The sequence below is a fragment of the Amblyraja radiata genome, chromosome 2 (genome assembly GCF_010909765.2).
Source record: "Amblyraja radiata isolate CabotCenter1 chromosome 2, sAmbRad1.1.pri, whole genome shotgun sequence".
NCBI lineage: Eukaryota > Metazoa > Chordata > Chondrichthyes > Rajiformes > Rajidae > Amblyraja > Amblyraja radiata.
In genome coordinates, this window is record NC_045957.1 from 52108137 (window position 1) to 52135562 (window position 27426).

General features: G+C 42.2%; 1 protein-coding gene across 1 annotated transcript in view; it reads right to left on the reverse strand.

The window, feature by feature from the left end:
- igf2bp3 (insulin like growth factor 2 mRNA binding protein 3) overlaps nucleotides 1-27426 on the reverse strand; it is a 108471-nt gene that overhangs the window by 8961 nt on the left and 72084 nt on the right. The window contains exons 4-12 of the mRNA XM_033046389.1: nucleotides 19221-19272; nucleotides 17768-17831; nucleotides 15185-15475; nucleotides 14262-14396; nucleotides 13440-13562; nucleotides 13214-13349; nucleotides 9516-9629; nucleotides 2457-2576; nucleotides 642-716 (exon numbers count right to left, since the gene is read on the reverse strand). Of these exons, the coding sequence (XP_032902280.1) occupies nucleotides 642-716; nucleotides 2457-2576; nucleotides 9516-9629; nucleotides 13214-13349; nucleotides 13440-13562; nucleotides 14262-14396; nucleotides 15185-15475; nucleotides 17768-17831; nucleotides 19221-19272 (1110 nt within the window). The remainder of the gene's footprint in view (nucleotides 1-641; nucleotides 717-2456; nucleotides 2577-9515; nucleotides 9630-13213; nucleotides 13350-13439; nucleotides 13563-14261; nucleotides 14397-15184; nucleotides 15476-17767; nucleotides 17832-19220; nucleotides 19273-27426) is intronic.

Below are 27426 nucleotides of genomic sequence, written 5' to 3' on the forward strand. Positions count from 1 at the left end.
TCAGTCCCCAATTCCATCATCAAAATGACCAGAGAATATTTAGCACATCGATCAGAACTTTAGCCCGTATTTCGAATTTGATAGAACCTTGAAATTGTTGAAAATATTATTTGCAGCAGCATCACCAACCTTTACAATAATGTACTGATTTCAAGGAAAATTCAGCATCAATGAAAGATGCTAGATATATCAAGTCATGTCTAGCTGGCACTGGGGGAAATGTTGAACAGCGATTTAATATAACATTAAATATAACGTTAAAATAAGCAGCGAGTTCAAGCCTGCTGAATTAATGCTACTTATTGCCACAGCTCATTTGAGCACTGCAGAATGACAGTGAAAAACTGGGGTCATTACAACAGTTAAATGCTCAGCAGGTTGCACAAGAGGCAACAGTTATTACCAACTCATTCCAAAAGCATAACTGAAAGCCTAATCTATAAGCAAGTGATAACATTTTTTTCCAATCACTAGGGATATTCTGATTTTCGAATGAATATTACTATTTTTATATTATTGAGTTTATGCATTAAGATATATTGCTAGATGTTACAGCTTGGGATTACTGCAGTTCAGGAGTCCTATGCCCAGAACAGTCAATTTACACAGTTCCCGTACAATCTGAATCTCTGAAAATTAACCTTAAATTGAGCTTCTGGCTGCCCTGTGATAATGACCATCCGTTGTTTAGCATCTGGACCTTCAGCAGGAGCAATCTGCAATAGAAAGAACATTAATGAATAACACTAAAGCCTTTAAATTAAGAAGAATGCACACTGTAGTTCTTGTAGTTTTATAGTTTCTACAACAAACAAAATCCAATTTGCTTCACAGAAATGATATCAAAGTACACATCAATCCACAAAAGACCTTTATGTAATTCACAAAGACCTGGTCAAAGAGAGGCTGAGGAACATGCTGAACTGTGGAAAGAGTTGACATGGTTTCAGAGTTTAGGTTCTGGGAAGCTGAGGCATGACAACCATTAAATTCAAAAACACTGGCCAACAAAGGGAACTGCATGGATGTCTGAGGATTATAGAGCTGGAAAAGATTGCAAAGGATGGTGAACAGTGATGCCCTGTGAGGAACTTGACAATAAGGATTTTTTTAATTTTATTTTTTTAAACTGTTTAGTCAAGAGCCAATGTAAATCATCAAGGAAAGAAGTAAGCAGCGGGATGGACTTGCTTTAGGTTGCAACATAAATAGCATGAATGTCAAAGATGCAAAGTGCTGGAGTAACTCAGGGGGCCAAAAATCTCCGGCGAAAAGAGGACAGGTGACGTTTTGGTTCGGAACCCTTCTTCAAACTTCAAAATGTCGTGCACCTTGGGATAGTCGAGCTTAGTAGTAAATGGATGGTAGCATTAGCAGCACTGACCGGAGTCGAGGGCAGTGGAGTGTTTTACAAAGGTGGAAATAGTGATTCTATTAATATCAAGTCAGAGGACATTTTGTTCATTCAGTACAGGATGTCAATTAAGGGGCAAGACAATTTAAAATTAAGTGGAGTCAAAGATGGTGAGCTATCATTGTGCAATTCAAAGCATAGCTGCGTTTTCAGATGATAATATTAAGGGCAAGCATATGGCCAAGAAATATGTGCTAAGATAAATCCTGACAGATTCCAGAGTTAATGGTGCAGATGAAGGAAGGTAATGCACCTAATTATGACAAAGTAACTGTCCAGAAAGAGAAGTGTCCCAAACTTATTCTGGTTGGTACAGTCAATGGCATTGATTTTAACCATTTTACCAGAAACATATGCAGCTCCCCTGCAACTAAACACTATTTAGTATCTGGAATTTAATTTGATCAAATGTGTTTAATTCTGATTCCTGAACTAACCATATCATCTATTGATTGGCTAACTAAACATTATCTCATCATAGCTACATCTCCACGCCTACTGTAAATCAAGGGAAAAGTTGTTTACATGAAGCACATTCATCCAATTTACCCGACAATCTGAATTTACCTTCACTACAAAAAAAAAATGCAAAGTTGTTTCACTAACAATTATCTTGCAATAAAATATTATTAGGACAATCTTAAAAAGTGATGCAGATGACAGGGAAAGTCCTTAGGGAAGAAGTTCCAAAGATTGGTGTTTGGTTTGAAGACCTAGCTGACAAATGGTGAGCTAGCTTCTGGATACACAAGGGATGATTCAACACAGCACTTAAGTAACCAAATTCAAAGTTGGTAAATATTGATATTTTATTTTTCTCAATAAAGATGAATGATTACAATGATTAAAAAAATTAAAGTCAAGAGTCATAACAAATCATACTTACACATGGTCAAATACAATTAATTAAATAAAAACTACATATCAGTTTTGTATGCCACTGCAGCATTTTAGATCTACATTTCCCAAATTATTGCAATTTGCTTTGAGAATATCGTACACAGCACTGTTACAGCAAATTTGAACACAATTTAACAATTACCTTAATGGACGCTGCTGCATAGCGGGAAAGTTGCTTGATATGTTGCCCTTTCTTGCCAATAATTGCACCTACAGCCAGGGCAGGGATGAAGACATGAACGGTTTCAGATTCTGCCTGTTGCTGCAATTAATACAGAGCCATTATATAATTGCAGTAATTATAGCTTAAGATTCATAAGCAATATTTATACAAATAAAATATTGGCACACAATTCCGTCCAGAAGAACTAACTCCACTTGTCATCATATGCAATCAACTGATACTGGACAATTAGGAACATGAGGAAAACTGTTACAACTCACTACATGAAATCCAACCAATTTAAATGAACGAGCAGCTACTTATATTCCTCAATCTGTGTCCAAAGATTGACTGTCTCTTGTTTTTAAATTTAAGGTGTCAATGTATTCAGGATGTGGAGAAGATGGCAAAAGTTTAAGCATAAGGGTCATTGCTAGAGAGCCCAAGATGGGGATGGTGAGAGTATCTTTTCAAAACCACTGGAAACCTTGAAAAAAAAGTCCTGTGTCACTTTGGAAATTCCATGCTAATTAATCTGTGTTTTAATTGAAACCGATTTGAAATTTAAATGTTCACTATGAGATTAATGTATATTCTGTGACCACATTTTATTTTGCAAAATGTTGGTCTTTCAAAATAAAAGAAATAACTGCCATACTAGATAACTTAAATAAAGTATGTAGGTTATAGCCCTGTCCCACGGTACGAATTCATTCCAAGAGCTCTCCCGAGTTTAAAAAAAAATCAAACTCGTGGTGACGCACGGAGAATGAACGTAGCGGGTACGTCGACGCTCGGGGACATCTCTTAGCGCTAACGGCAGGTACTCGGGAAGACACGCTAACAGCAGGTAAGCATGGGAAGACTCATGAAGATTTTTCTTTTTTTTAAAAAATATTTTATTTTATTAGAAGTACAATCATATGGCACCAAAGTGCCTAATATATATTTTCATAATACATTTTGTGTACAGCTTCTTATTTTTTTTGTTATAATAAAGAAGAATAAGAATAAGAAAACTAAATTAGATAGTAAAGGATAGAAAGACGTGAGATATATAGTGTGTGAAGAAGAAGAAAAAAGAAGAATGAAGAAAGTTGAAGAAAAGAAAATAGGAAAAAGAGAATAAGACATAAAGAAAAGAAGTGAGGAGATCATTGTTTATAATCTTGACCATCCCTCGTCCAGTCCTGAAACAGTTAGCTTTTACAATTGTGTTGCACCATATGATTCCAAAAAGACGACAAAAGGAGACCAACTCGTTATGAATTGGTCTGATTTATCTATTAGGAGGAATCGCATTTCCTCAAGATGTGCGGTGTCCAACATGCTTGCGATCCACATTTTAAGCGTTGGTATTGATGTATTTTTCCAAAATTTAAGTATTAATTTTTTTGCTATTATCAAACCATAATTTAAAAATATATTTTGAGATGAGTTCAATTTATTCCCATCTTCCATTACTCCAAATATAATCATTTCAGTATTAGGAAGATTTTTCAACATGATGAAAAATGTCCACTGAGTACCGACTGGTGGCCATTACCGTAAATCTCCGAGTTCGATTTCAGGGCAAACTCGGGAGAACTCTTGGAATGAACTCGTACCGTGGGACAGGGGTTTTAGAAGTTCAACCCAAGACTTAAATTTAGTACAACCAGATTTTGATTCCTTTGCCCATCTGTCAATTGTCAAGAAATTGGTTTTACATTAATTAAATCTATTTTCAGGCGACTGATTAATATGAAAGGGAGGCAAAAAAAAAATGTGATTTGTAATTAAACGATAGTGTAGAAATCCGGGAAGGAAAGGCAGTATATGTCTTTACTCATAACCCAAGATCAATCATGGAAAAAAACAGGTGAAACATTAAACCAAGATCACATTTGTCTTGATTATAATGCAAAAAATCCAACAAAATTGTTCAAAGAACAGTAGTTATATAATGAAGAACAGTACATCATGGGAACAGGCTCTTTGGCCCACAATATTTGTGCCGAACATGATGCAGAGTTAAACTGATTTAATATGCCAGCACATGATCCACATCCCGCTATTCCCTGTACTTTCAAGTGCCTATCAAAAAGCCTCTTATATACCACTATCGTATCAGTCTCCACCATCACCCCATGACAATGCATTCCAGGCCCCCACTACTGTTGCAAAAAAATTGTTCCGCACATCTCCATTGAACTTTCCACCTCTTACCATATAGCTATGCCCTCTAGCTTTGGACTTTTTCACCCAAGAAAAAGGGTTCTCACCGACTAGGGCAGTGCAGTGGTCGAGTTGCTGACTTCGAGCTTTCAGTGCCTGTGATCAGATTCAATCCCAACTACGGGTGCTGTCTGTACGGAGTTTGTACGTTCTGGGTTTTCTCGGATATCTTCTGTCTCCTCCCACACTCCAAAGACATACAGGTTTGTAAGTTAATTGGTTTTCTATAAATGTAAATTGTCCCGAGTGTGTGTAGGATAGTGATAGTGTGCGGGGATCGCTGGTCGGCGCGGATTGAGGGCCGAAGGGCCTGTTTCCGCACTGTATCTCTCAACTAAACTAAGACTAGACTATCTATGTTTCTCATAATCTTATATATTCTTCTATCAAGTCTATCCAACCTCTCCCTGAATCCCAAACACTCTAATCCAGACAGCATTTTGGAAATATGTAATAAAAGGGAATTGCAGATGCTGGTTTATACCAAAGATATGCTGGAGTAACTCTATAAGATCTCTTCTCATCCTAAATTCAGCGAATATAAATTCCAGTCGATCCATTATTTAATCATATGTCAGTCCCGCCATCCCGCAAATTAACCTGCTGAACCTATGCTGCACTCCCTCAACAGCAAGAATGTCCTTCCTCAGATTTGGAGACCAATACTCCAGGTGTGGTCTCACCAGGGTCTTGCACAACTGCAGTAGGACCGCCTTCCTCCTATACTCAAATCCTCTCATACTCAAATCCTCTCGCTATGAAGGCCAACATGCCATTTGCTTTCTTCACTGCCTGCTGTACATGCATGCTAATTTTCAGTGACTGATGTACAAACACAACCAGGTCTCGTTGCACCTCCCCTTTTCCTAATCTGAGACCATTCAGATAATAATCTGCCTTCTTGATCTTGCCACCAAAGTGGATAACCTCACATTTATCCACATTAAACTGCATCTGCCATGCATCTGCCCACTCACCTAACCTATCCAAGTCACCCTGCTGCCTCACAGCATCCTCCCCGCAGCTCACACTGTCACCCTTTGTCTAAATCGTTAATATATATTGTAAACAACTGGGGTCCCAGCACCGAGCCTTGCGGCACCCCACTAGTCACTGCCTGTCATTCTGAAAAGGATCCGTTAATTCGTACTCTTTGCTTCCTGTCTGCCAACAATTCACTATCCATGTCAATACCCTACCCCCAATACCATGTGCTCTAATTTTGCACACTAATCTCTAGTGTGGGACCTTGTCAAAGCTTTTTGAAAGTCTAGGTACACCACACCCACTGGCCCTCTCTTATTCTAGGATACACAGTTCCTTTGGAATACTATCCAGCTTTCTTTACTAGTCACTTTCTTATTTTGAAAACCATTCCAAAACTGTTTTTCACTGAGCGGGGATGTGCAGGCTCTTGACACAGTGCAGAAGATGTCTATCAGAATGCAGCCTGGATCAGAGGGTATTAGCTATACGAGGTTGGATAAATTTGGATTGTTTTCGGTGGAGCATCGGGTGTCAAGTGGAGACCAGACGGAGGTACAGACACTCCCGTACGTACTTGAGGGTTACGTCCCACAGACCCTTGTGCAAGTCAGATGTTATGCAACTCAGAAACCGCAGAGGCGGAGGGCTCAGAGGTGGAGTCTGTGAGCTGAAAGAATTGCTTACGTAAGTGTGAGTTTACACAAGAAACCTATTACACAGGTCAAGGAGTGTCTGCATATAAAATAATGAGGGTAGACAGTCTGAACCTACCCCCCCTCCCCCCGAGTGGAAATGTCAAAGACTAGAGGACACGTCTGTAAGGTCAGAGGCGTAATGTTTAAACGATATGCGCGGGGCAAGTTGTTTTTACAACAGAGAGTGAGGTAGGTGCCTGGAACCCACTGCCAGGGGTGGTGATGGAAGCAGATATGATGGTGGTCTCCCACCATCATATTGTGTACTGGGCTGCAATGCCCATGTTTCTTACATTGCTTAAGAGAAACACATTTAATTTTCTTATCCAAACTATTGTTTTAAAAAAGGAACATTGTTAGAATTACCATCTCATCTAAGTAAGTAAGTAAGTTTATTGGCCAAGTATTCACATACAAGGAATTTGCCTGGGTGCTCCACCCACAAGTAACAACATGACATACAGTGACAGTTACAAATGACTCAGAAAACACTAAACATTAATAATAATAAAACATTAATGATAAAACACCACTGATCAAGTGTGTGAACCAACAAAATACCAGATCAAAGGGAGGCTACAGATTTTTGGCTGTTGAGTAGAGCAACTACTCGTGGATATAAACTGTTTTTATGTCTGGCTGTGGCAGCTTTGACAGTCCGGAGTCGCCTTCCATAGGGAAGTGATTCAAAGAGTTTGTGGCCAGGGTGAGAGGAGTCGGAGATGATCTTGCCCGCTCGCTTCCTGGCCCTTGCAGTGTAAAGTTCATCAATGGAGGGAAGGTTGCAGCCAATAACCTTCTCTGCTGATCGGACGATTCGCTGCAGCCTCCGGGTGTCGTGCTTGGTGGCTGAGCCAAACCAGACCATGATGGAGAAGGTGAGAACAGACTCTACGATGGCCATGTAGAATTGGACCATCATTGCCTGTGGCAGATTGTGCTTCCTCAGCTGCCGCAGGAAGTACATCTTCGGTTGTGCCTTTATGACTGTGGAGTCGATGGTAGCCCCCTCACTTAAGGTCCTTGGAGATGATGGTTGCCAGGAACTTAAAAGACTCCACAGATGTGACTGTGGTGTTGTTGATGGTGAGTGGGGTGAGGGGAGGGGGAGCTCTCCTAAAGTCTACAATCAATTTCACCGTCTTAAGAGCATTGAGCTCCAGGTTGTTGCGATGGCACCAGGACGCCAGCTGTGACACTTCCTGTCTGTAGGCAGATTCCTACCCATCCTGGATCAGTCCAATCAGGGTTGTGTCGTCCGCAAACTTGAGAAGCTTGACAGAGGAGTCAGTGGAGGTGCAGTTATTGTTGTAGTGAGAGTAGAGGAGATGGGAGAGTACGCAGCCTTGAGGTGTTCCTATGCTGAGGGTTTGCGGGTCCGAGATGTGCTTTCTCAGCCTCATTTGCTGGTGATCCACCGACAGATGAGTTCAGGCACAGTCAACTTGGAAAGTTTGGAGTGTAGCTCTGGCACAATGGTGTTAAATGCAGAGCTAAAATCAACAAACAGCATCCTCGCATAGGTCCCCCGGCGGTCTAGGTGCTGTAGGATGAAGTGCAGGCCCAGGTTGACTGCATCAACCACAGATCTATTGGCCCGATGTGCAAACTGCAGAGGGTTCGTGATATTTTTCAGCTTGGCTAGTACAAGCCTTTCGAGTGTCTTAATGACTACAAAGGTCAGTGCGACAGGCCTGTAGTCATTAAGACGTAATCCTTGCCTTTTTGGGTACAGGGACAATAGTGGAGACTTTGAAGCAGGCAGGGACAGTACATGTTTGCAGGGACTGGTTGAAAATGTCTGTACAGCTGTTTGGCACAGAGCTTAAGAGTAGAGGGGGAAACATTGTCAGGTCCTGGAGATTTCCGGCTCTTTTGTCTTCTGAAAAGCCTCTCCACCTCCTCTATTTTTATTGTTGATATTGGATAAGTGATGTTGTGCAGCACAGAGGGTGTGGGTGATTGGCTGTGAAGTGGTGATTGGAGGGGTTGGGTGTAGAAGGGCCCAGTCTTTGCAGACTGAGGTCAGGCTGTGAGTGGGTGTGAAGTGTTGGTTGGGGTGGGAAATGGTCCAGTCTTTTCGTACTGGAGTCTTGCCTTAAGTAGGTGTGAAGTGGTGAATGGGAAGGAGAGGGTGCCGGGTCCATTCTTTGTAAACTGGGGTTTGGCTGTGTTGGTTGGGGAGGGGGGGTACCAGGGTTAAGTTTTTGATTTTCAAACCTGCAGTAAAACTCATTCAGGTCGTTGGTCAGCTGACGATTGTACAAAGAGCTGGGGGCTTTCCTCTTGTAGCTGGTAATTTTTTGCAAGCCCTTCCAAACTGAAGAAGAGTCACTAGCTGAGAGTTCTCAGAGACCTCAACTTCTCAGAGTACCTTTCCTTGGCAGCTCTGATTCCTCTTCTCAGCTTGTACTTGGCCTGCCTGTAGAGGTCTGCAGCCCCGCCTCCTCGGAGCTGTCTGTGTTCTGCAGTGTTGTTGTTGAACCATGTCCGGGTCTTAGTTGGAATGCACTGTCCTCACAAAAGCTGACATATGATACAGATACTCATCGAGGCTTTGGTTGCTTCCCTGAACACATTCCAATCCGTGCAGTCAAAGCAGGATTGTGGGTTCTCAATGCCCTCGCTTGTCCACCTTTTAACCTTTTAAAAATATTTCAGATAACAGGACTAAATATATTTTTAAAGCACCACCACAAATTCATGTTTTCCACTCAAGAGAAAAGATTTGGGATATTAACAACAATTCATAAAACTGTCCCAATCACAAATCCTTATGGCACAGAAACAGATTTGGACAAATAAGTCAATGCCATCATGCAAAAATGTAATCAAAGATTATTTATACCCATATGTCAGCATTCCTCTTCAAAACTAGTCCAGTGCAGAGAAGTCAACGTGAAGAATGTTTAAACCATTATCAGCAGCAGAACAACTGAACAAAAGCATTAAACTCTCAGTAACTCTGTAAAACTTCATTAACCTATATCAACAGCACCAGCATTATTATCACAAAAGGCCAAATTGAAAGGGCATAAATCACTGGCAGTCACAAATTTTCACTTTAATTAAAATTTCAAGAATTAACCAAGAAACACCCTCATGATACAAAACATTTGTCATTACTGGGTGCACTTACCCCAAATGGAGGATAAGCAGCAGGAGGCACAGAAGGTGGTGGCAGTACATGTGAAGACGGAGGAAACAAGCCTAGGGCTTTCAGGTTTAGACCAGGAATTAAATGTGCTTGAAGCTAGATAATAAGATAGACTGCATTAATACAAAAAGTGATTGCCCAAAGATTCAACTGTCCAAAATTAACTTTAAAATGGTAAATGATTTGGCATGCCCCCAAAATGCCTTTTTCCCCCCACGGCACACATCAATAATAAGTACATACCATCATTAGAATGTTGTTAAAATGTTTCATGGCTCCAGAATGTAACTTTTTACACTGATTGTTTATCAATATCATGCCCATGAGCCAACACATTGAGAACTCATGATTGAGGATTTTGTTTTATTATTATTTTAGTACCAATTTTGTTCTGATAGCCATCTTTTAAATTAAAAATGCAAGACCCCAGAAGTGCTGGTAATGACGCCTCCATCTTGGCTTTCATCAGATGGGCACTTTGGCATTTGTCATAGAAGACCTTGATAGGATTGAAGAATTTATGCACGTTGGGATATACATTAGTGGGTAACGAGACCTCCTGCGCGCTTTCAACCTACCACCCGTTCCGCAAGTCATGTTGGATATCAACTGTTTGTCTTTCAAGCTGGAACGTATAATATTCAAGAATGCCTTGCTTTTGCATTTGATTATCTACCAATTTCCTCATGGTACTACTCAAATCAGGCCTGGATGATACAGGGTTCGAAATTAGCAGTTGCCCGGGTGCCAATGACCACCCAAAGTGCCGCTGGGCAATCTAAATGCCGAGTCATTTTGGCGCGGCAGATACTGGTTTATACCGAAGATAGACACAAAAAACTGGAGTAACTCAGCGGGTCAGGCAGCATCTCTGGAGAAAAGGAATGTGACGTCTCGTGTCGGCTGTAGTGCAGGGCAAAGATATTAGGTGCAGGGTGACGGAGGGTCGGAGCGAATGGCGTGCCCCGCACAGCTGCTCCTCCTCCTCCCAAACCCACCCACCCTGATAGCGGCCGCTGCTTGCCACTCCGCCATATCCGCTTTCAAAACAAACCCTTCCGCACGCCGAGGCAGGAAGGGGGAGGCCTCCTTTCGTCGTCTGAGGCACCTGCACCGCTCGGCCCCGCACCTTCCTGTTGGCTGGCGGAGGAGGGGAGGCGGTGGCGAGAAGGTTCCAACTGCCTCCCCCTTTGGTGGCGGCACTTGGTGGTGGACAGGGACGGCCAAGGCAGCCGTCCGTGTCCGATGAGCGCTGACCTTCCTTTCTCCCCACCTCCTCCCTCTCTCTCTCTCTCGTACGCCCCCCTCCACCCCCCTAATCCTGAGACCCCTCCTCTCCATCCCGTACTGATCCCCATTCCCGCCTCTATTCAGTCCTCACTGATATCCCCTGTGCTCCCCTCCCCATCTACCCCCCCCCCCCCCCCAATCTATTCATCCTGCGCTGATCACCCTATCCACCTCGCATTGATTCTCCTGCCACTCCACATCCATCCTACACTGGTCCCCCAATTCATCCTGTACTGACCCCCCTTTCCCATTCATCCTGCACTGCTCTTACATCCATCATGTACTGATCCCCCCCATTCATCCAGTACTGACCCACCCTCCATTTACCCTGCACCGATCCCCCCATCCATCCTGTAGTGATCTCCCCATTCATCTTTTACTGATCCCGCCCATTCATCCTGTAGTGATCCCCTCATTCATCCTGTAGTGATCTTCCCATTCATCCTGTATTGATCCCCTCATTCATCCTGTACTGATCCCCTCATTCATCCTGTACTGATCCCCTCATTCATCCTGTACTGATCCCCTCATTCATCCTGTACTGATTCCCCTTTCATCCTGCACTGATCCCACCCATTCATCCTTAAGCGAATCACCCCCATTCATCCGGTAGCAATCCCCCCCCATTCATCCTGTAGTGATCTCTCATTCATCCTGTAGTGATCCCCCATTTATCTTGTAGTGATCCGCCCATTCATCCTGCACAGACCATCCGATCCACACTGTACTGACCCGCCCCCCCCCCCCCCCCCCCACATTCATCCTGTACTGAACCTTCCATTCATCCTGCGCTGATCCCCCTGCCCCATCCATCCTGTACTGATCCTCCCATTCAAGACGAATGGGGGGGGGGGGGGGTGGGGGGGTGGGGGTGGAAATCAGTCTGAAGAAGGGTCTCAACCCAAAACGTTGCCTATTTCCTTCGCTCCATTGATACCCCCATTCATTCTGTACTGATCTGCCCCATCCATCCTGTACTGACCCCCCCCCCCGTCCATCCCGTACTGATACACCATTCCACTCCTCTGACATCCCCCGTGCTCTCCCCTCTCAATTTTACCTACTCCAACCAACACGCACTAATTCCCCTGCCTCAATCTATCCATTTCACAACGATTGCCTTCTCAACCCCCCCATCTATCCATCCCACAAAGATTCACAACCCCCCCCCCCCCCCCCCACCATAGAGGTGGATTAATTAAATTGTGAACTCGTGAAACATTAAACCCGCAGTGTTCGATTGTCACTGCTACCGGTGACACGTTATTACAGAATTCGTTTTAACGGCAAATCAATGCTCTTAATATGGAGTATCAGATAATCCTTGCAGTCTCTCTCTCAGACAATATAATCTATCAAATGTCCGAGCCTGGATTGGGAATATTACATTGAGGCAACTTTCCTGTTCCTCTGAAGAAACACTTTGTTATGAAGAAGATCATGCTTTAAGTACTTCATTGGAAGAATAACTCTGTTGGAGTCTGTTTTCCATCTTTTCTTGCTAATCACACCTTACCGGAGGATTGTATTTTCTGCAAGCTTGGGTTTGAAATCACCCATAAGAATCAGCTTGTCTTTGGGATATCTCAAAGATAAGGGTCTAAGTCCTCCTTCGTCACATCCACACTTTTAAAGATTAGGAACATGTGCTGGTGACAGTCATGTGTGCCGGTTCCACACTAGAGAAAGATGGAGTGTAACCCTTGCACAGGCAGATATCAGTAAAATACCAGACTATCTTAATCCTGATGTGAAACTTAAAGAAACTCTTCTAGTTTGCTCTTCCACATGGTGGTGGACCCATTGCCATGTTACTTGAACATTACAGCTCCTACCAGCCATGATGACAATGTCAAAGTATCAGAGTTCCCAGGGTATGATAGATGTGTGAGGTCCAGGCCTGGCAATGTTTGGACTATGCACAAGAGTTGTTTGGATTTGACTCACTACATTTCAGCAAAGAGTGGAAATTGCCCAGGTGGGATTTTTTTGGTAGTTAGGGAGGGTTTGACAGAGCCTGGTCATAAAGTAATACCGCATAGAAACAGGCCCTTTGGCCCACCACTTCCATACCAACCTTCAATTACTTATCTACACCAATACCATTTTCTAGCACTCATCAAAAAGCCTTCTATGCCGAAACAAGTCAAATGCTCATCTAATATTTCTCAAATGGCGAGAGTGGCAAAATAGGAAAATAAATTGCATGAAATTCAATCCAGATTACTTAAAATTATTAGCTTTAAAGCCACACAATTCTGCAAAAGCTACCCAGAGGCAGCTTCTGGAAAAAATGTACACAAATATATTGAGAAAGATCCCAAATAGTAAGACAATCTTAAATTGAATGACTACAGTTTATGAATATTAAATACTTGCAGATTACTTACATTCATTGCAGTCATATCATTATCGTAAGATTCCCTAATTTTCTTCATTATTTCTTCTTCAGCTTTGGAACATGCTTCAATACTGTTTTTTATTGTAATGGTCCTCTCCGGGTTGTAAAGCGTCAAGTCCTGCAAGCTACAGAACCAACAAAATTACAATTTATGTATTGTAAAAAGATAATTAAATTACTGGATTAAATATTGAAATGCAGTCTGACAAACTTACGGGGAAATTGTTATTTTTGTGTCCGTGTCTTGCTCGATTTTTTTAAGGTTCCTTCCTTCTTTTCCAATGAGCCGTCCAACAAAATTATTGTGCGCTAAAATTTTTAACGGTATTTCTTCTGTGCTGCAATGGTGTAAAAATGAGATTTATTCCCAAGTAATTTTTGAATATGCTGATTGGTTTAACTTAACCAACAGGGATTAAAACTGCACATGGTTCTCACAGTCCCCAGAATAAAGCTACTCAATCCAAACCATCAGTGTATCATAGCTGTCTCTGTCTTTTTGGGCAAATCTGGCGATGCCCTGCAGACTTCAGTTTTTGCACTGTCATGACTCCCTAGTATTACTATTACTAGTTTATGGAACTTTTTAAATCATATTATCTATGTGCATAACGTTTACGGGGCTCTCAAGCTGCTGCGAGAAAGAATTTCATTGTTCAGTTGTTGGTACATTTGTTATCAATTAAACACGCTCTCTTTAGCGAGTATATTATTCGGATAATACTGACTGGAAGATTCACCAATCGACGCTGACTTGACCGACTTCCAACAGGATAGTTGCGATAATTTTCCTGAGGGGTTAACAATTTAAGGGTCAATTGGTGGCAGTGGGATTTAAGTATTAATCTTGGACACATGAATCTCAAAGTATTATAGTGTGCCATGCTTTTCATGCAAGAAAACCCAATTTAAACACTTCCAAGTGAAAGGACAATCATGCACCAATTTAAAAATTAAAAAAACCTGCCTGCTTTGCAAAACGTAAATTGTTTACATTATTAAGGATCAGAATGAGAAAAGTTAGTCAATGCACGCACAATTTTGTATCCTGAGCTTCTTTCTGCATGATTTCCATAATCATCTTGCAAGCAGCTGTACATCCCTCGGGTGTTGAGTGAATACTTATTGGTTTCTCAGCAGCACCTGCATTGTCTTTACGATGAATATCAATCCTAAAAACAGAAACCGAGTATTTATATTAGTAGGGCTGAACTACTATTTACAGTTTATAGTTGTGCAATATTTTGGTTAAGCCGTATTCGGAGTATTGTGTGTAACTCGGGTTGCCAAATCAGTACACACATGATCCATTTTCTCCCACTTCCATGTGCCAATCCAAAAGCCTCTTAAATGCCTCTGTCGTTTGCATCTCCTCCAACATCACCGCTAGCAGCATTTCCCAGTCTCTACTCTGTATAAAGAATTTGCCCTGCACATCCAACATGGGACCAAAAAGGTACATGCCATTTTGTTGTTTTATTTGCCATTGAGCCCCCTCCAAATGTTAATGTCAGATGGGAATACGAGTCACTACAAAAACATTGTACTAAGTTGTGGTAGTTTTGCTCAAAGGTGGTAAAATCAGTCTTTTCTACTCCTATCTACTCCTTTTAACCATATTTTTCTATGTAGCTAAGACACTATTCTGCACTGTTTATTTTTCGCTTTTCACTGCCTGTTGTACTCGTGTATGGTTTGATGGTTGTCACATAGTATGATTTGACTGGATAACATGCAAAGATATGACAATGCATTTTCAATTGCTTTCCCCAATTACTTCACTGCCAAAATATTTGAGAAACAAAGTTGAAAAATGAAAGTGTCAACATTCTTACATTTTCATTTGGTTAGGACTTCACAAATAATCTCATTTTACATTTTCACAAAACTGGCCCCAGTATTATCAGTTAGCTAAATGAAACTCAATATGCAAATATACAATCTTTACTTAATTACTTACTTTGATTGTGTTTGTTTTGTGATATTGCGGATCGTGGCTCCTTCTTTCCCAATAATGGCACCAACAAACTGAGTTGGAACTACAATTCGCAAAGGAACGTCAGACTGCTGCTGTTTTGGCCTAACCATACCACTGGGAGACATTTGCCGAGGTGGTCCTCGTTGTCCAAAGCCACGCCGAGTTTGTGAGGGTGGCTGCTGTGAGCTTTGTTGACCAGCCATCTCATCAGGGATGTAGGTTACTTTAAGCGAGTAATTCTCCAACATATAGCCGTTAAGTTTTTCTATTGCTCTATTAAAGAAATTATGAATATGTTAAATCATTAGATATCCATGCTAATTAAAAAAAACACGTTTTAGTAATAAACAAAAAGCAAAATACTGCAACTGCTAATATTCTAAAATAAAATGGGCGGTCACGATGGCGCAGCGGTAGAGTTGCTGCCTAACTAAAACTAAACTAAATGCTGGAAATATTCACTCAGCTCCCTGAGCCACACTGGAGACAAATAAAAGCTACATCGACCAAAAAAAAAAGGTCAAAATAAAGCTGGGCTCTCCTCCAACAATCTTTCTCCTATCAATAATCAGCTTGAAGAGTCCCGACCCAAAACATCACCTATCCATGTTCTCCAGAAATGCTCCCTGACTTGCTCAGTTATCGTTTTACTTTTATCAGTACTCAAATGCCTTATTCAGTTTAATGCTTTTTAGATGTTAAAGGCCATCACTTCGCTCAAACCTCAAATTAACTTCCTTGGTATATGCTTGATATCCAATTGCCCATCTGATAGCATGGTTAGTTTCCCATTGCTTTGCTGATAGAGGAGAGATTAATGAAGAACTGCAACTGTGGTTGTACATGAATTGGCGTACAGATACAAAGGTAGTCAGAAATAAGTAGCACTTATGTTTAATATTAGAGGAAATACATTACAATTAATAATTAACTCACAGAAAAGTAAAGTTTTTAAGTTGGTTATGTGTGAGGGTGTGCACTTTGGAAGGAAATAGAGTCTACTTTTTTGGATACAACATGTTTCGAGAAGCAAAGCTGAGATATATGCAAATGATTAAGTACCTGAAAAAGTGTTAAAGAAACTTAAATACAAGATTTCAAAAGAGATATTAAAACGCAATTCGTGTACAACCACATTTTATTGCACTAATGTACAATTGTACAAAACATTAGGTCTGAAAGTTTCAAGAATAACAAAACGTCTGCAAACAAAAATAGAAAATAGACATTCAATATGATCATGGCTGATCATCCAAAATCAGTACCCCATTCCTGCTTTCTCCCAATATCCCTTGATTCCGTTAGCCCTAAGAGCTACATCTAACTCTCTCTTGAAAACATCTAGTGAATTGGCCTCCATTGCATTCTGTGACAGAGAATTCCACAGATTCACAACTCTCTGGGTGAAAATGTTTTTCCTCATCTCAGTTCTAAATGGCCTACCCCTTATTCTTAAACTGTGACCCCTGGTTCTGGACTCTAACATTGGGAACATTTTTCCTGCATCTAGCCTGTCCAATCCCGTAAGAATTTTATATGTTTCTATAAGATCCCCTCTTAACTTTCTAAATGTCAGTGAATTGTCTGTAAACAAATAAAAACAGGTTAAGTTAGTAAGCAAGATTAGTATAGATGAGGTACAAAACAGGCTACCCTCTGAAATAGGAAAATTAGAAGATTAATTATATCATACGTTTATTAAATGTTGGAGTTCCAAAATAACCATGGTGCTCTCATCTAAGAAACACTCAGCATGCAGTCATAATAGGTAATTATGCCACAAAAAGGATATTGGCCTTTATTACCATGAGATAGAATACAAAAATTATTAAGCCTTGCTACAAGGGCAGCACAGTGGCACAGCGAGGGAGTTGCCAATTTCAGTACCAGAGACCCGAGTTCGACCCTGACTACAGGTGCTCTCTGGGCAGAGTTTGTATGTTCTCCTTGTGACCGTGTGGGCCGATGGACCAGTTTCCATGGTGTACCTCTAAACTCTTTAAAAACATTTTTTAAGAGGGTACAGTTGCCATGGAGACTGAGAGAATTTACCAAATTGACTTTAGGTACGAAGGTAGACTAAATGCTGGAGTAACTCAGTGGGGCAGACAGCATCCCTGGATGGAAGGAATGGGTGACGTTTCGGGTCGAGTCCCTTCTTAGTCCGAAGAAGGGTCTTGACCCGAAACGTCACCCATTCTTTCTATCCAGAGATGCTGCCGGTCCCGCTGAGTTACTCCAGCATTTTGTGTCTATCTTCGGTTTTAACCAGCATCTTCAGTTCCTTCTTACACATACTTGACTTTAGGTAGGATAGATGCTCACTCATTATTAGGCAGATTGGAGTGCAACAGTGGTACAGATTATTTCTCCACCACTGCAGTGGGATCTGCTTGACATTTTTTAAATCAGATTTGCAATACTTTCATTTTGTTGCCATCACTGGGCTTTATACATATTAGGAGTTAACGTTACAGTACTGAAGTTAGATTAAGATTATTTTATCTACTGCCACAATGAGTTTGAGCAAAATTTTACATTTCTGTAGTCAGATGTAATACTCACTGTCTGGCATTTTCCTTGGTAGAATATGTAACATTCACTACTGCAGTCTCTGTCTCAGTGTTCACTGCAGAATAAAAAAACTATAATTTAAGAGAGGAGGTAGAGATAATCCAAGAAATTACACATGGGGAGCCTCATGTCTGTGCTAGGTAAACTATTGGAGAGGATTCTTTGGGATAGGATTTATTGACATTTGGAAAAGAATGTGTGCATTAGGGACAGCTTGCATGGCTTTATCCACAGCAGGTCGTTTTACTAACTTGATCAAGTTTTTTTTGAGGAATTGTCAAAGGGGATTAATGAAGGGGGGGGGGGGGGGGGGGTCAGTGGATATTTTCTACATAGCATTTGATAAAGTGCCTCATGGTCAGCTGATCCAAAAGATTAAGATGCAGTTGATCCTCAGTGAACCTGGTAGTTTGAGTTAGAACTGGCTTACTCAGAAGACAGAGGGTTTTGGAGGAAGGGTGTTATTGTGGCTGGAAATACACATCCTTGTGTTGTGGAGTTCCACAGGGATCTGTGCTACAACTCGTTTATGATATAAACTACTTGGACGAACGATGAGTGGGTTAGTAGGTTTGCACACAACACCAAAATTGGTGAAGAGAGCTGTCAAAGTAGACAGTGGGATATAGATCAGCTCAGAAATGGGTGGAGAAATGGCAGATGTGGTTTAATCCGAGCAAGCTGTGGTGTCGCATTTCGTGAGAGTGTCCAATGCAAGTAGACAGTTAATGGCATGACCCTCCGCAGCATTGATGTACAAAGGAATCTCGGGGTCCTAGTCCATAGCTCTTTTAAAGTGGGAGATAGAGTAGTAAAGATGGCATATGGAAGCTTGCTTTTATTAGTTAGGGCATGGAGTACAAGATTCAGGAATGCATGTTGCAGCTTAATAGGACTCATGGTGCAGTTCTGATAGTCCATACAGGAAGGATGCAGAGGTTTGCAGAAGAGGCTCACCAAAATTAGATGGCATAAACTAGAAAGACAGGAAAATGCAGATGTCGGTTTTACAAAGAAAAAATATAAAGGGCCGGAAAAACTCAGCAGATCAGGCAACATCTCCGGAATACATGGATAGGTGACTTTAATGGTTGTGAGGAGGTTGGAAAATTTGTATTGTTTTATCTGGAATGTTGGAGCTTGAGGGAAGATCTGGTACAAGTATATAAAATTATGAGGGGTGCAGATAGAGTAGACACAGTCAGGTCTACACTTAAGACATTTCCTAGCAGTGCTGATGGAAGCAGATATGATAGTCGCCTTTAAGATGGAGACACAGGGATATGCAGTGAATGGACGGATATGGATCACATGCAGGCATAGGAGATTGGCTTAACCTGAATTCATGTTAGGCACAGACATTGTGGACCATAGGGCCTGTTAATGTGCTGTATTGTTATATGTTTTATTTTATTAAAAAACAATACATTTTGTAGCTACATACCTTGTTCGCAACTTTCCACTGTACCATACTGAGCTAATAAACTATCCAAGACCTAAAAAGAAAAATGAACGTATGGGAAGTGAATGTGCTCCAGAACATCATCCTACTTTATAATTTGGAGTTATTGTATTCTTTAATAAAGAATATAATTGTCTTGGGCGCATACGTCTTAACACTAATATAAGTAACATTGCAAACACCCAAGACAGAGTTATTTGTTGCAATTATCTTACCAAGAGAGAGTGTTTTATGCATAATGTGCATAAGGACACTGGTCTTCAATTCTATATATGCTACGTCCGAGACCAAGGACTAAATTAAAAACATACCCAACATCATGAATTGTGTGCCTAATATTATAAAATTATCTCAGAGATTAACAAGTGGAGACAGTTTTAAAGCACTGAGTTATAAAGTACAAACATGTGCAGAATTTATTCAAACTACCCTTCAGTTGTAATTCCTTCCCATTTCTAAACCGAAGTGGAAAAGGGTAACATTGAAAGTTTGGGGGGAAACCCAAATTATAAACTGAGGAAGTTAAGGCACCCTACCCAAAATGTCATCTGTCTATTTGCCTCCACAGATGCTGCCTGACCTGCTAAGTTCCTCTATCAAACGTAGACACAAAATGTTGTAGTAACTCAGCGGGACAGGCAGCATCTCTGGAGAGAAGGAATGGGTGACGTTTCAGGTCGAGACCCTTCTTTCCTACACAAAGTTCCTCAATCATTTTCCAGCATCTGCAGTCTCATGTCTTCAACCTGTAATCATGACTTCTTAAAAAGTAGAATATGATCTTGATCACAATGAGTTACCGAATTTGTATTTAATAACATTGGCAGCACAGATAGTCAAGGTCCTGAACTGCCTGGCCATCCAAAAAAAGTTTAATGATGCTCTTTAAAGATGCCATTAAATAAATATTTGACAGAAAATTAAGTTTTATAATCACAGAAGCAAGTCATTCAGCCATTATTGTGTGTTTGTCCTGTACCCATTTTCACCGAGCAACATAACAATGGGATTAATACAAATTACGTTTTCTGACTTCTTCCCACAGCCTCATCCAGTGCTCATCCAGATTTACATGAACAAAGCAGCACCATTCATTGTGACCTTTCCCGACAATGAAGTGCCATCTCTTCTACCTCTCATGGTAACGAACCTGCATCATCATAACTGCAGTCTATGTCGCACCTCAGGCAAATGTTCGGCTAGCACTGGAGGAGCTGCGCGCAATGGTCAACAAACAGCAAACGGGATACCCAACACCTTCACTATCATGGCAGTAGGCTTCAACAAGGCTGGTTTGAAGAAATCAATTCCTAACTACCACCAATATGTGTCCTGCATCACCAGAGGACCAAATACTTTTGACCTTGACACTCCAAAGATGTCATTTGTTCCATCCCTCACCTTCACTTTGGAAAATCAGATCACCTGCTTCTTCTACCTGCTTATAGGCAGTGACTGGAGGGTGCAGCAGTGAGGTCTGTAAGTTAGTGGAGACAGAAATCATTATGTGACTGCTTTGAGTCTGCAGACTGGGTGAAACTCAGACTCTGCAATATGACTGAACAAATATGCCACAGTTCGTAGACTTAATAAAGAAATGTGTAGAAGAGTGCTTTCCAATCAAGACCATCCAAGTGTTCTCTAATCAGCAGTAGCCTTGGATGAACCAAGAGGTCTGCCATCTACTGAAGAACAGATCTCAGGCATTCAAGTCTAGCAATGCAGGGTCAAACAAGAGGTCCAGGTAAATAACCTCGATAAGGCCATTAGGAAATGGTGACCCTTTCAATCTAAATTGGAGGGCAAGATGGAGGATCGGCAGCTGTGGTGGGGCTCGTGTGAAATCAGATCCTATACGACCAAAGCAAGCAGTAACCTAAATGACTGCAATGGATCATTCCCTGATGAAGGCCATTAGGATTGCTTCAAAAGGGGCAACATCTATGTATTATTCTGGGCCCCAATGACACTATAATCTCAGTCAGAGGCTGGCGTCAGAAGATCTTTCCCAAGGGTGAACCCTGCTGTGTTTTCAAACCTGCGTGGCCCAACTGGCTGGAGTTTTTGCACACATCCTCAACATCTCACTACTCAGGTCTAAGGTACCCACCTGCTTTAAAAGGATATCAATAATACCAGTGCCCAAGAGGAGCAAGGTGACATGCCTCAATATTTACCAACTGTTGACACTAACATTAGTGATGAAGTGCTTTGAGGGTTTGGTTATGACACATATCAATGCTGTCTTAGTAAAGACCTGGCCACAAGTAGTTGCCAACAGATGGCTCTCCATTCTATACTGGACCACTTGAACAGTAAGAACCGACAGCAGGCTATTGTTCATTAACTACAGTTGATGTTCAACACAATTATCCCGTCAAAATCTATCAAACTCAGAACTGGGTCTCCGCTCATCCCTGTGCAATTTAATCCTCCACTTCCTCATCGGCAGACCACGAACAGTATGAATTGGCAACAACACTACCACACACAAGTAGTGCCGTGTGCTCAGTGCCCACTATCTTACAGGTACCAATGAAAAGCAAGGTAGTTTGCCTTAATGATTACCATCCAGTGGTTCTAACATCCACCTTGATAAAGTGCTTGAAGGGGTTTGACATTACACACAGTATCTCCAGCCTTTCAGACAAAACATCTACTGCAGTTCACTTACTGTAACCACAGAAGCCATCTCGTCAAGAGAGTTTATTGTCAGATAGGACATTGAAATTCTTGCTTTGCTTCAGCACAACAGAATATAGTAGGCATGAATACAGAACATATAATGGTATATGGACTCACTGATATAAATATATACACACATCAATAAACAAGCAGATAAAGTGCAAATAAACAGATAATGGTCTATTAATGTTCAGAGATTTGTTTCAGTTGAGTTTAATAGCCTGATGGCTGTGGGGAAGTAGCTATTTCAGAACCTGGATGTTACAGTCTTCAGGCTCCTGTACCTTCTACCTGAAGGTAGCGGGGAGATGAGTGTGTGGCCAGGATGGTGTGGGTCCTTGATGATGCTGCCAGCCTTTTTGAGGCAGCAACTGCGATAGATCCCCTCGATGGTAGGGAGGTCAGAGCCGATGATGGACTGGGCAGTGTTTACTACTTTTTTGTCTTTTCCGCTCCTGGGTGCTCAAATTGCTGAACCAAGCCATGATGCAACTGGTCAGCATGCTCTCTACTGTGCACCTGTAGAAGTTAGAGAGTCCTCCTTGACATACCGACTCTCTGTAACCTTCTCAGCAAGTAGAGTCGCTGATGTGCTTTCTTAATAATTGCATCAGTGTTCTCTGACCAGGAGAGATCTTCAGAAATATGCACGCCCAGGAATTTGAAGCTCTTGACCTTCTCCACCATCGACCCGTTGATATAAATGGGACTGTGGGTCCCCATCCGACTCCTTCCAAAGTCCACAAATAGTTCTTTGGTTTTGCTGGTGTTGAGGGCCAGGTTATTGTGCTGGCACCATGTGGTCAGTCGGTTGATCTCGCTTCTATACTCTGACTTGTCCCCATCAGTGATACGTCCCACAACAGTGGTGTCGTCAGCGAACTTGATGATGGAGTTCGCACTATGACCGGCTACACAGTCCTGAGTATAGAGTACAGTAGGGAGCTGAGCACACAGCCTTGAGGTGCTCCCGTGCTGATTGTTATCGAGGCTGACACATTTCCACCAATACGAATAGTCTGTGGTCTTTGAATGAGGAAGTCGAGGATCCAATTGCAGAGGGATGTGCAGAGACCCAGATCTGAGAGCTTGGTAACCAGCTTGGAGGGGATGATTGTATTAAACGCCGAGCTGTAATCAATGAATAACAGCCTGACATATGAGTTTTTGTTGTCCAAGTGGTCCAGAGCAGAGTGGAGGGCCAGCGAGATCGCATCCACCGTTGATCTGTTGTGGCGGTAAGCGAACTGCAGTGGGTCCAGATTTTTGTCCAGATAGGAGTTGATTTGATCCATGATCACCCTCTCAAAGCACTTCATCACCACCGACGTTAGTGCCACTGGTCGATAGTAGTTGAGGCACGTCATCTTGCTCTTCTTGGGCACCAGTATAATTTATGCCCTTTTAAAGCAGGTGGGAACCTCAGAAGTGAGAGGTTGAAAATGTCCATAAAAATTCCAGCCAGTTGGTCCACACAGGTTTTTAGAACTCGACCTAGTATACCATCAGGTCCAGACGCTTTTCGAGGGTTCATCCCTCTGAAGGATTTTCTGACGTCAGCCTCTGTGACTGAGACTGAAATGCTATCACAGCGAATGGGGACTCGAGAAGGCACATCAGTGTTCTCCCTATCAAAGCGTGCGTAAAACACGTCCCTACAAAAAACCTCTAAGTGTTTCCCAATCAGAAGCCTTGGATGAAGGTAGGTAGTTGAGGCCAGTTCATTGGCTATATTTAAGGGAGTTAGATGTGGCCCTTGTGGCTAAAGGGATCAGGGGGTATGGAGAGAAGGCAGGTACAGGATACCGAGTTGGATGATCAGCCATGATCATATTGAATGGCGGTGCAGGCTCGAAGGGCCGAATGGCCTACTCCTGCACCTATTTTCTATGAACTCTGAGATTCGCACTCTTCTGAAGACCAGACACCGGGCATTCATGTCTGATGATACAGTGGTCTACAAGAAGTCCAGACAGGACCTTGGTAAGGCCATCAAAAAGGCCAAAAGGGACTTCTGCTTGATTGATGGCCTTGCACTGATCCCTGGACCATCTGGATAACAAGGACACTCCCTTCAGACTCCCATTTGTTGACCATAGCTCCATCTTCATACCATGATCCCAACCAAACTCCTCTTCAAACTCCTGGACCTGGGAGTCAGCAGCCTCCTTTGTCATTTCCTGAGTCACAGACCACAATCAGCAAGGACAGGCGACAAAACATCCTCCATGATAATTCTCAACATCGGACACCTGCAAGGATGCGTTCTCTGCCCCCTTACTAACTATACTCCTTACGCATTCATGATTAGCTCTAACACCAGTTACAAGTTTGCATAAGACATCACCATAATGAGTCATATCACAAACAGTGATGAGACGGAGTGCAGGAAGGAGACAGTGCTTAGGAACATGGTGTCAACATAACCACCTCTCCCTTAATGACAAGTGGATGAACGTCGTCAGCTAGTTGATGACTAGAGGAAGCAAGATGGGGTACATAACAGGGCTGTGGAGCCAGAGTCCAAGTCCGAGTCATGGAGCACAGAACAGTCCAGCACATGAATGGGCTCTTCGGCCGACAATGTACCTGTTGAACGATGCAAATAACATCCAATTTCTTCATTTTATTCAATGTTCTTTCTTAAAGACTTAAAGCATGGAAAGAGGTCTTACAGCCGACCCTTTCCAGCTTGACAACATCTTTCCTATGATACGGTGACCAAAACTGAACACAATACTCTATACACAATGCACTGAATGATGAAGGCCAATGTACCGAAAGCCTTCTTCACCACCCTGTCTACCTGTGACACAACTTTCAAGGAGCTATGTACCTGCAATTGAGTTTCGATCAGAAAAATAACCTGTTTTTAAAAACACAGCAGGCATCTCTCCCACACGCAACGTTTAGGCCAATTATCCACAATAATAGGTGGAGTGGGCAAGAGACTGTGCATCTACCTGACCTATTCCTCTCATGATTTTACTCATCACCCCTCATCCTCCTGCGCTCCAAGGAATAGAGTCCTTGCTGACACAACCTCTCCCTATAGTTCAGACCCTCTAGTCCTGGCAACATCCTCGTAAATCTTCTCTGTGCCCTTTCCAGCTCAACGACATCTTTCCTATAACATAGTGACATAAATTGAACACAAAACTCTCAATGTGGCCTCGCCAACATCTTATGCAACTGCAACATGACCTCCCTACTTCTATATTCAATACCCTGACTGATAAAGGCCAATGTGCCAAAATCCTTTTTGACCACCTTATCTACCTGTGATGCTACTTTCAATGAACTATGTTCCTGTACTCCTGGATTCCTCTGCTCTACAACATTACCCAAAGGACTACCATTCACTGTGTAGGTCCTGCCCATGTTAGACTTCCCAAAATGCAACACCTCACATCCCTCAGCCCAGATCCAGCTGCAATTTTTCAATCATCTTCACTATCTGCAAAACTACCCACTTTTGATCATCAGCAAACTTGCTAATCTTGCCCTGTATGTTCTCATCCAAATCATTGATGTAGATGACAAACAGTAACAGGCCTAGCACCAAAACATGAGGCACACCACTAGTAACAGGCCTCCAGTCCAAGAAGCAACCTTCCACCATCACCCTCTGCTTCCTTCCTTGAAGTCAATTTTCTATTCAGCTACCTTTCCTTGGATATCATATGTACCGACAGTGGAACAATTACATTCTTACAGTGCAGATTTATCGGCCTATTAACCCAATATACATAGATACCATGCTATAAACAAAAAATCAATAAATTAATAACACCAATATTATTGCATAAAATGTTGCAGGGAATAGATACAGTGTAGTGTAGTGTATAGTGTATATGAATAGTGTAGATGGACCATAGAAACAAAAAAATAGGTGTAGGAAGAGGCCCTTCGAGCCAGCACCACCATTCATTGTGATCATGGCTGATCATCCACAATCAGTAACCCGTGCCTGCCTTTTCCCCATACTCCTCGATTCCGCTAACCCCATGATCTCTATCAAACTTTCTTTCAAATTCATCCAGTGAATTGGCCTCCACTGCCTTCTGTGACTGAGATTTCCACAAATTCACAACTATATGGGTGAAAAAGTTTTTTTCTCATCTCATTTTTAAATGGCCTTCCCTTTATACTTAGACTGTGGCCCCTGGTTCTGGACTCCCCCAACATTGGGAACATTTTTCCTGCATCTAGCTTGTCCAGTCCTTTTATAATTTTATGTGTTTCTATAAGATCCCCTCTCATCCTAAATTTCAGTGAATACAAGCCCAGTCTTTCCAATCTTTCCTCATATGACAGTCCTGCCATCCCGGGGCCCAACCTCGAGAACTGCCTCAAGAGCAAGGATGTCCTTCCTCAAATTAGGAGACTAAAACGGCACACAATAATCCAGATGTGGTCTCACCAGGGCCCTGTACAACTGCAGAAGGACCTTTTTACTCCTATACTGAATTCCTCTCATTATGAAGGCCAACATGTCATTTGCTTTCTTCACTGCCTGCTGTACCTGCATGTTTACTTTCAGTGACTGGTGTACAAGGACACCCAGGTCTCATTGCACTTCCCTTTTTCCTAATCTGACACCATTGTGATAATAATCTGCCTCCTTGTTCTCGTCACCAAAGTGGATAACCTCACATTTTTCTACATTATACTGCATCTGCCATCTCACTCAACCTGTCCAAGTCACCCTGCAACCTCCTAGTATCCTCTTCGCAGTTCACACTGCCACACAGCTTTGTGTCATCTGCAAATTTGCTAGTGTTACTTTTAATTCCATCATCTAAATCATTAATATATATCGTAAATAGTTGCGGTCCCAGCACCGAGCCTTGCAGCACTCCGCTCGCCACTGCCTGCCATTCTGACATGGACCCATTTATTCCTACTCTTTGTTTCCTGTCTGCCAACCAATTCTCCAATAATAATAATAATAATATCTTTTATTGTCATTGCACGTCAGTGCAATGAGATTTAGTATGCAGCTTCCAACCGATGTAAAAGAAAAGTAAAATAAATAAATAAGCTGTGTGACGTGACCATCCGAGGGAGACAGTCCAGGGGGGGTGGGGGGCACTCAGCAGGGCCGGATCAGAGCCGCTATAGCTCTGGGAATAAAGCTGTTTCTGAGTCTGGAGGTTCGGGCGTAGAAGGCCTTGTAACGTCTGCCGGAGGGAAGTAGTTCAAACAGTCCGTTACAAGGGTGTGAGGAGTCTTTATGGATGCTGAGGCACCGCGTGTGGTAGATGCCCTCCAAGGCTGGTAGCTGTGTCCCGATGATCCTCTGCGCTCTGTGGACGACGCGCTGAAGAGCTCTCCTCTCCGCCTCCGTGCAGCTGAGATACCACACAGAGATGCCATACGTTAATATACTCTCTGTGGTGCAGGGGTAGAACGTTGTCAGCAGCTGTTGGGGCAGACCAGTCTGTTTTAATGTCCTCAGGAAGAACAGTCGTTGCTGTGCCTTCTTGACCAGCGCAGCGGT